This window comes from Cyprinodon variegatus, unplaced genomic scaffold (assembly GCF_000732505.1).
Source record: "Cyprinodon variegatus isolate N-32 unplaced genomic scaffold, C_variegatus-1.0 Scaffold555, whole genome shotgun sequence".
Classification (NCBI taxonomy): Eukaryota; Metazoa; Chordata; class Actinopteri; order Cyprinodontiformes; family Cyprinodontidae; genus Cyprinodon; species Cyprinodon variegatus.
The window spans coordinates 478926-488971 of record NW_015151008.1 but is presented as its reverse complement, the minus strand read 5'-3'; the positions used below and the strand labels follow the sequence as shown (position 1 = coordinate 488971).

General features: G+C 41.3%; 2 protein-coding genes across 2 annotated transcripts in view; both read left to right on the top strand.

The window, feature by feature from the left end:
- The window catches only part of ube2g2 (ubiquitin conjugating enzyme E2G 2), an 11106-nt gene extending 8829 nt beyond the window's left edge, over positions 1–2277 (top strand). Inside the window, exons 5-6 of the mRNA XM_015391682.1 lie at positions 1472–1612; positions 1697–2277. Of these exons, the coding sequence (XP_015247168.1) occupies positions 1472–1612; positions 1697–1809 (254 nt within the window). The 3' untranslated portion in view covers positions 1810–2277. The remainder of the gene's footprint in view (positions 1–1471; positions 1613–1696) is intronic.
- Positions 2278–4630: 2353 nt separating this feature from the next.
- The window catches only part of tspear (thrombospondin-type laminin G domain and EAR repeats), a 26788-nt gene continuing 21372 nt past the window's right edge, over positions 4631–10046 (top strand). The window contains exons 1-2 of the mRNA XM_015391686.1: positions 4631–4751; positions 6785–6964. Coding sequence (XP_015247172.1) covers positions 6883–6964 — 82 coding nt within the window. The 5' untranslated portion in view covers positions 4631–4751; positions 6785–6882. The remainder of the gene's footprint in view (positions 4752–6784; positions 6965–10046) is intronic.

Here is a 10046-nt window from a genome sequence, read left to right as displayed (position 1 = left end):
AGAAAAACACCAATTTAAGGTCAGATCGCCATACGCTTCAAAAAACACCAAAAAGTAAGTAATTAAATCGTTTTTTTGGTAAATGACTAAAGAGACACACTCCCGTGGACGTAGTTTAAAGTCTTTTTCGTACAAAACTGAAGGAATAAACGGGTATTGACTACGGGTCTGCTTCTCTGACAGAACAACGATGTTCCAGATGGTTCGCTCTGAGTTCTGCCTCACCTGATATAAAACATGACGATAGAACGTCTGAAACCAGCTCAGAACCGACCTCAGAGGAGTTTAAAGGAACAGAAAATCGTGCCGTAGAGGTCGTGACGTTTAGCTCTCATTGAAAGTCAGAGCGGAGGATCACACCAATATCCTGCAGGGGACAGCATAGCTCCGACTGAGATAGATACCAGGTCTATTTTATTCAGGCTACGCAGCAATTCAGCAGCTTTCATGGGTCTGACAGGAAGAGATATGCACTTACAAAGTAAAACACCTCCGCTTTGGAGGAAAACACTGAATAAAATCGGTTTATCACACAGAGAAAGCGTCAATTTGGAGTCACACATCACGTTTATAGTGATCAGGACAGACTGGAGCAAAAACAATGAATGAAACATTAAAAAAGAAAACTTTCCCCATGATGGGAGTTCAGGAGGACAGAAAGCGGATAAAGTAGCTGATCCTCAGACAGACAGAGCAGGTCAGCAAATCTCTCTCGCCTCTTTATGGAAAAAAATATAAAATTCCCAGATCTCTCTCTGCCTCGGTCACCATAGAAACGGTCCCATGCCGTCTATTGCTGTGTTTTTCTTTCTTTAGACGTAGATCACATTTTGTTTTTAATATATGAACATTCTCTATCTGATCTGGTTTGAGATGCTATACAGACTCATTAAGTAGATCTTTGCTTTATAGAATGCACCATTGGTTCCTTTATATTTAATAACTTCTCATAATCTGTCCAAGTCAAATGTGGGAAATTGTTTAATAGAATTTGTTTATAGAACAGAGACAGGTGAAAATAATCTGTGCAGATCTGCTCACCCTGCCTGGTCGGAGCCTCTCTATACAAGTCGCTGTGTGACGGAATAAAATCGGAGATTAAAAAGTCATAAATAACCAGTGTCTTCAGACCTTAAGATACCGCCACTCCTCCCACAACCAGTGGAGTGGCGGCCTAGTGGTTAGGGCATAGAGCTTGGAATCCAGAGCCCCACTCCCACAGACTGCCACTCTGAGTCTCTGAGCAAAGCCCCTTAACCCCACACTGCTCCCTGGGCGCCGCACAATAGCAGCCCACTGCTCCCCATGGGGATGGGTTAAATGCAGAGATAAATTTCTCCCATCTGCGATCAATAAAGTTAAATAATTATTATTATTAAAGCAGAACCAAGCTCTGAAATCCGTCCCTTTCAAAATAAAAGTCTTTGATCGTGTTTCTGAACCAAAGTTCTGCTCCTTCCTCTCCATCCAGTCTACCCAGACGGTCGGGTCTGCATCTCCATCCTCCACGCTCCGGGTGACGACCCCATGGGCTACGAGAGCAGCGCCGAGCGGTGGAGCCCGGTCCAGAGCGTGGAGAAGATCCTGCTGTCTGTGGTCAGCATGCTGGCAGGTTAGAGGAGCGCACCTGGTGGCCGGAACGCCCCAAACATCACGGGACGGGATTAACCTTCCTCTCTGCTCCTCTTCCTCCCAGAGCCCAACGACGAGAGCGGCGCAAACGTCGACGCCTCCAAGATGTGGCGAGAGGACAGGGAGCAGTTCTACAAACTGGCCCAGAAGATCGTCCGCAAGTCGCTGGGCCTGTAGTGATGATGTCATCACGCCGCTCTGTGTGTGCAGTTGGGATACAGACTGTGGAGCACCAACGCGTTACCATGGAAACCACACACACACATAGCTGCTGTCGGACGGATCAACGAACTGATGCATCTGGTGTCGATCAGTTGTTACCAGGAGGACCAACGTCCCTGTCATGATGTCACTTCCTGTTTGCCCCCCCTAACCTCTCTGTCTTGGTGTCTTCAGATCGACGTCTCTCAGCGGACTGTTTGCACTTTATCTCCCCCTGGAGGTCGGCCTGTTGAACTGCAGGATCAGGGCTGAAATAGTTTCTCTGGGTTTTTCTTCTCATCAGTCGTTCATTAAAACCAGATTAAAATCCTCGTTTCTCTGCCTCCTGATTAATCTGGATTAATCTAACAGCTTCACTCTGGTTCTGCTGTCAAACTGGTTTTAAAGCATGTTGAACTTAATAAAGCGACGTGTCTGTTTCAGGATCGCAACTTTATTTATCTAATAAATAATTTTCTCTCCATGGTGGAATATTTGTGGGATTTTTTCAGATTAGGATTCTGGTTTTAATCTGGACTCCTTAGTTTGGTTATTAGCAGAATCTAATGATTCTCCATCAGTTTATAAAGTGACTGAAGGTCTCAGAGTTCAGTCGTGTTTCTGCCTGCTAGACTGGATCCCCCTCCATGTTTGAACTGGGATTACTGGGATTTAAAGATCTGACATCACAGCTGCTTCGAACGGTTTCCCAGTTCAGACATCACACACCTGTACGAGTGTCTGACAGGTGAGGGGGCGGAGCTTTTGCTCACATGGGGGATTTCTCTGTTGGACAGACTTCAGATCAGCTGCTGCTCACCGTTTTTTTTTCACCCAGCCTGTTTCTCTTTCTTCATCCCAGGGATTGAGTTTATCGTTCCTGAGGGTTTCATGCTGCAGCCCCTCAATCATGTGACGTAAACAAGCGAGCAGAGACAGCAGGTTTCAAGGCCCCGGGGCCTCTGGCAGACACGTATAGACACGCTCTGGATCTCATGTTTGCAAAGAGGTGCAGATTTAAAGCTGCTGGCTGTGTAACTGCCACCAGGGGGCAGTATTTATACATGCATTATATCCCGTAGCCAGCAGGGGGCAGCAGTCTGACCAGCAAGCCTGAGGCTGTATTTATTACATACGGTAGTTTATCAGTGTGGGTACAGAATGTGCTGATCAAGCAAAGAAAGAAGAGGATTTAAACTTCTTTACAAATTGCAGTTAGAGGTCAGAAAATAAAACTTTGAATTGATTCTTCAGTAGAATAATTTAACAAAACAGATAAAACCCTTTGGCCCAATTGGTCAACTTTTGATCTGTATTGTGAAAATGACGCCTGTACAGTAGGTGCCTCTCTGGGCATGCTCAGACCCTCCAGTGTTTAATGTACCTGTTTGATCACAGGAGGGGGGAGTTGACTCTTACCTCCATAATTACCCATAATGCACCAGTGTTATACTCTGTAGCCATTCTGTAGTAGTCCTAATGGCAGCTGTTATGAAGCAGTGTTTTAATTATGTCCGCTCCAAGGGGAGTGACGGCCTAGTGGTTGGGGCATACAGCTTGGATTCCTGAGGTTGTGTGTTCAAAACCCACTCCCACAGACTGCCACTGTTGCTCTCTGAGCCAGAACCTTAACCTCCGATTGCCCCCCCGGGTGCCCCATGATGGCAGCCCACTGCTCCCCAAAGGGATGGGTTAATATGCAGAGGTTCTCCAATGTGTTGTCAATAAAGTTCAATTATTATTTAATAGCACCTGAAAAACCAACCAATCAGCTGATCATCCTGGGATAAAGATGTTTTGATCACTGGTAGTAATGATTTTATAACATATTTTAGTTACAGTGAAGTCATATAACGTGTTTAAGGTCTGTCCTCTGGAGTACTACAAGGATGCATACTGGGACCCCTGTGGCTGCTGGGCTCTGCAATGATGTAATGATCCTACATGCAGATGATGCTGAGATGTAACATTAGAAAGACGAAGCTGTTCAGTGGTTCAACTTAAATCTACATATTTCTTTATCTGAATCCAGACAAGCTATTTATCAAGGTCTTTTAAAAAAAAAGTAAATTTAAACACCTTGTTATGCTGGAAAACTTCCAACTGGAAAATAAGAATTCCCAGAATGACCTGAAAATGCAGAATGGCTTTCATTTATATAAAACGGTGAAGTTCAGAAATAAAACGTATTTTTGGCATTTATGGCAGCCAACCAACCAACTAACCAGACAATCTGGGAATCGCCTCTAAAAGCCTTGAAGGTTTTTTTTTTTTAGGTCTCTGAACATGCTGCCATGTTTGGACTCATTAAAAGGCTGAAAATAAACAAATATCACCGAATATTAATATTAGCAACTCACACCAGCTCCAGTTTTTAATTAAAACCTATTTTTTCACAGTGAAACAGAAGAATCAGAATCAGCTGTGAGTGTTTATTGGTTCCGACTGTAAATCCAATCATCTCCATCTGCTGGTTCTGCTCAGGTGTGTTCAGGCAGCTGGATCACTGAGCTGACATGTTTGTTCCCCAGGTGTGTTCAGGTGTTCCTCCTCCCCGCTGCCCCTCCCTCTCCTGTCTATTTAAATGGGTGGTGTGAGCTGCTCCGCTGCAGGTAAAGCTTTCTGTCTGTGAGCAGCAGGTGGATGAAGAGCAGGGATTTTAAAGAAGATGGATCAGCCTGGTTCTGACTGCTGCTTGGAGAGGAGCTGCTTCAGTTTGGATCTCTGAGGATCTGAAACTGTTTTGGACCTTTTTAGAAATTAGTTCAACACCAAAAAAAAAAAGGAAAATACATTTTAAAAGGAAAATAAGTGAATCTTTTCTGTTGGACTGAAGGCAGAACATTTCTGGAAAGGATTCAGAAATGTTTGGACTTCTGCTGATCCAGAACCGGACCTCAGTCGCCTCCTTCAACCAGGTTTGATTTTATGTTTGAGAAATAAAACTTGAATCCCTCCAATCAGCCATAAATCAGAATTATTTCAGTTCTTTTTCTATATCTCTTACATTTTTTTTAGTTTTCTTCTCTTAAGAGATAAAAGATTTATTTTTCCATTATCAAACTTTTACAGGTTAAAAAATTTAAAATAACAACATATCGGCTGTGAGCTTTATAGTTTGGACAATAAATCTTTTACTGAAGGTTAAAATATCTAATAATTTTTATTTTTGATTTATATTAAAACTGCTGTTTTGTAGAATAAACTCTAGAATCAAGTTTCTACTTCAAATCCAAACAGGAAAACATTGAAAGTATATTTCGTAACAGTTAAACATCTAAACATACATGCTGCCTGTATGGAACACACAATAAGAGCGATGCGGCTCTCTGCCCAGGGCACCAAATATGGCGGAGCGGCTGGAAAATAATAAAATGGAAATTTGAAACAGTTTTAAATGTATCTGTAAATGTAGAAACTCAATATTTCTGTACACTTTAAAAGACTGAGGATTTAAAAGTTTACAGTTAATTACTCATGATCATTAAAGGCTGTTTTTTTAGGTTTCTGGATTACATGTAGTCTGTGGTTTAGACCCTGGATTATTTAGACTGGTGAGAGAATCCCTGGATTAAAATAAACTGAACAGAGATTTATTTATACCACAGTTTGACAGTCAGGAAACATTTATACTGCATTAAAAAGCGCAATAAATATGCAGCCATCAATCCAGTGCGGTAGAGCAGGAGTTTGTGACTCTGACAAGCTGGAGTTGGAGACTAAAGCCCAGAGGGATTTATATTGAATCACTACTTTCACTCTTAAGGTTCCTCTGGTACTTTTGGACATATATAAATGCATTTTGGTAAATATTTTTCTATAAGGACACTGGAGGAATGTTTGTTTATGTGATCCGCTGTAAAAACCTGAAAAGACAAAATCAAATAAAGCAGTGATCTATTACAGGCTTTAAATGTTGGTTTTCCTGCTTGAAGGTTAAATGAATTCAGGTTCTGGAAAGTTATTAAAAGTCAGAAAGATCCTGATCAGAACATTTAAGGTCTGTAGATGAAAAGTTCTAACATCCATCCATCAGTTTTCTGACACGCTTTATCCCAAGTGATGGGCTGCTGGTGGCTATAGAGTTCTAACAGATAGTTGAATATGAAAAATCCTAGTAGTTTTAAATCTGAAACTTTTAGGCTAATTTTGTCATTTAAACATTTATTCAGTTAATCTGAAACCAGAACATCTGAACAGAACAGATTAATTTACTGAGGATATAATTAGATTGCTTTGGGTTAAACCAAGAACTAAACAGACAATATAATCTGGATCATATTACATTATAAATGACATGGAGTAATTAGGCATTATATTATGACCACTGATGCAGATTATTTTATTTAAACAGAAAAAAAATGATTAAGAAATTAATAGAAAATAAAAGAGAAATATACATATGAAAGCATCAGATAGCAAGATAACAGTTTATAAAGTCAGTCACATCAACCAGTCATGCCTTTCGCTGTAAGTCATAAAATGTTTTAATCGCCTCAGAGATGAAAATCTTTGGTTCTGTTTAAGTTGATAGAAAAATTAAAAAACGTTTTTCCCAGTTTAGTTCAGAGTCTTTGGACCTTTATCAGGATGATGTCCCCAGGAAGCAGGTCATTTCAATAAGGTTTCTACACACATGTAAACATAAACATGTAGTTAAGAGTAGATTTGTAAACGGAGGTCAGTGGGAGAAGAAAGTGACGAACCCGCCATGACAAACGCAGCGGTGATGTTGAACCGAGTCCCTGATGAGTGAACCAGATCAGCCTCAGGCAGACGTGTCCAGGTTTCCCTCTGATGGAGGCGGCTGGATGTTTTTGTTCTGCTGGTTCTGTGATCCATCTGATTCGTTCTATGACCTGAGAGGCTAGCCCAGGCTTTCTGATTGGCTGAAAACATTCCCAGCTTTTCTGTCACTTTGATTATTAACTTTTTTTTTTTTTCTTCTCAGGTCTGTAGATCAGTTCTTCATCCTCAATCATCCTCTTCCTCACCGGTGATGCTGCATGAAGCAGAGCAGAGTTAATCCCAGCTGCTAAAGAAGGCGTGATGTTGGTGTGTCGCCCCCTGCTGGTGACCTTGGCACTGCTCGCCTCGTTAGTCCGAGGTCAGAGCTGGAGGCCGTGCACAGGTAGGAGCTCTGCATCACACTCTGCTCTCAGCATGAAGGACCAGAGTTAGAGCAGGAAGCCCAGCCTGCATCAGTCCAGGACCATCTAGTCCCACCTTGGAGGTCTTGCTCTAATATAGTTGATAGGGTCCATCTGCTGAGTCCACTTCCTGTTTAGTGGTATTGATCCTGTCGGTTCCTCTGTCAGTCCTAATCTTTCAGACCATCCACTGGTCCACCAGTAAACATTTCTAAATCAGAAATCCGATTAAAGCTTCCAGAAAGAAATGTACGTCTGAAAGTGAGGAAAAAAGAGGCGTTTTAACAAACCAATCAAAGTTTGTTTTTAAAAGGCTCTAAACCTTTAAACCTCCTGCTGACAGTCAGTAGATCCACCGTTCAGCTGCTGCTTCTCTATTATTAATGGTCTAATTTCTTCCTCCCAGTTCTTGCATTAATATTTTTAGATAGTTTGATTCCCCTTAATTCGACTTTTTTTTGTTCCCTAATGTCTCTTTTTAAATTTGCCTCAGGAATAAAATAATAAAATCCTGGAGTTTCTTTTTTACTGAATTATTCTGAAAGTAATCAGATTTATTCCCATTAATTTCCCCCTGATAGTGAACTGACAATAAAACTCACCAGAGACGTGCAACCTGTGACTTTAGACGTTCGTCTGCAGGTTTCACTAACTTTGGTCACATATGCTGAAGAATATTGTTGTAATGATGATTAAAGATGCTGCCGTTGGCAGGAATTCAAAATAATTTTAATGCCATGTATGTGTTATATTATAAAATTAATAGACTAAAGAAAACTCCTTTTATGTGGTTAAAATGTATTAAATGATTACAGCTATGAGCTTTTTTGACATAATTTTCTATAATTGTTAAATAGAAAAAATGGATAACATCTGTTCTTAAATTAATAAATCTTAATCATTTTTCTCTGTGAAGGATTATTAAAGCAAACTCCTTTATTTTAAAGAGTTGTGTAGCTTTAGTGGCTCCAAAAGGCTTTTTTTTAGCCAGAAATGGCCCTCGGTTCTGGACCCCAATGTTCCGATTTTCTGCCATGGACTGATTGGAGATCAGCTACGTTTTTCCAGCTTTATTCCTCTTAATCTTTTAAAGGCTCACCTCTCAAACACGCTCAACTATGTTCACCTTAATGCATTAAACAGCTTATGACCAAAAAACACCTTTGATTTTACTCCAATCTAAATGTTTAGTAGGAGTTTGATGATCTCACACTCTATGAGTAGTCAGAGACTTTATAATTGAAACTCCGCTCCTGCCCAAAGTTTGTTGATTGTCTGTTGTCATGGTGATGGGATAAAGGGAGCCATCCTGTCTCTGGGACATGCAAAGTATGACTGAACTCAGTAGAAAGGAACACGCACATCCCACAGCAAGGACACCAAACAGGGAAAGCTGGTGGCAGACCAAGGTATCAACAGAAGTAATGTTGGATCAGAGAGTTGTGCATACTGCCAACTAGTGGTGTGGTGGGAATTACACACAGTTCCAGCTTCTAGTGGAGATTGTAATTAATAACCTATGTGTGAAAGTTAAAATGAGAAAAGAAAATGTTTTAAATTGGCCATTGTTGAGTCTCTGGTTGCTAGGTTACCCAGCAGCTGAAGGAAGCAGATAACATTCTGTATGTCTGATTTCCAGAGAGCTGCTCTGATTCAGGAACTTCTCTTTCCCTGTTCAGTCGTGGCTCCTAGAGATTGGTAGACATTTTTTTCTGCAAGTCTCATCCCCAGACAAGCTTTCTTTGCGCTAACTGTGAGCCATAAGGCATTCTGCATAGCAAACTTTAACATTTGAGATTATAAAGGTGAGCGTCCCGCTTCCAAAACATTATTTTGTCAGATTTCTACATTTCACTTCTGCCATTATGTGATCAGAATAAGAGGAAGAGCTAATATTCCTTATTAAATTCCTCATTAACAAGCATCAACCCACCACACAGCGGTCAGTGCGCTCCTGCGTCCTCGCCAATGGTTGCTCTGTGCTTCTACACACAATGTCTGTGTCAGAAACGATTCTTGGTGGAAAACATAGTCAGTCGGATGTCCAATTTGAGACTGCCTTGATGTGCACAGGATAAAGTATGGGACAGCCTTTAATCTACCGTCACAACACTTTGATCAAGCTGAGATCTGGACTTTGACTAGGCCATTGCAACCCCTTAATTGTTTTCTTTTTCCAATGTGAATTTGCTGCCATATTTGGAATCAAGTCTCAGTTCGTGACTGAGCTTCTGCTTTTGGTCAAACACTAAAGTGATGCAGAGAGGAGTCCCAGGAGTTGTTGCAACTCTTCAATTGTTAAACCTGGAATCAATCATTCCATCTATATTAGATGTCTGGACACCCTGGGTCCAGTGTCTCTATGGAAGGGACTGAATGTTGTCTCCAGCGGACGCTCCTCTGACGTCTGTCTGCGTGTTTTCATGTACTTCAGACGTCTGTGCTGCTTTGCTGCTTTGAAATGTGAGCTGTGTTTCTGAACTTGTCGTCCCCTCCCTCCATTCATCCTGCATTGATCTGCTGCTGCACCAAAACACACAGACGGCCTCAGAGGAGCTTAAAGGGGAATTCCAGCTGAAACTGATGTTGGATAAAACAGCTTTATGCTCCTCTTTACTCCTCCTTTACATCTCCTGGTTTTAAGGAAGGGATCAATCACGGTTGTTGCCACGACGATCCAGACGTTTTTACATATATCCATGTGCTTCAATTGTCTTTGTTAGCTTTGAAACATCAACTTTCAATGAATTCAGTCATTCATCTCAAATCTGCAGTTATGAAGATTAAGCGGATAACCGTCTCATCCTGTCTCCATGGCGTATGCGGCGCCTCAAAAATTTCCAGTTTCATACTATCACAATAAGGCAACTGTCGGCCATTAAAACTGTTTTAGATCCAGGCTTGACCTTCCAAGGGTCAAAGAACAGCAGCTGGTTTACTAAATGTTTTTCAAACTCATTTAGTGTCTGTCTTTGACTCTCTTGTTGTATGTTCAACATACTTCATGAGGTTTTGTTAACAAAATCTGGTTAATCTGATTGGCTGTGCTGCAGCCCACACACG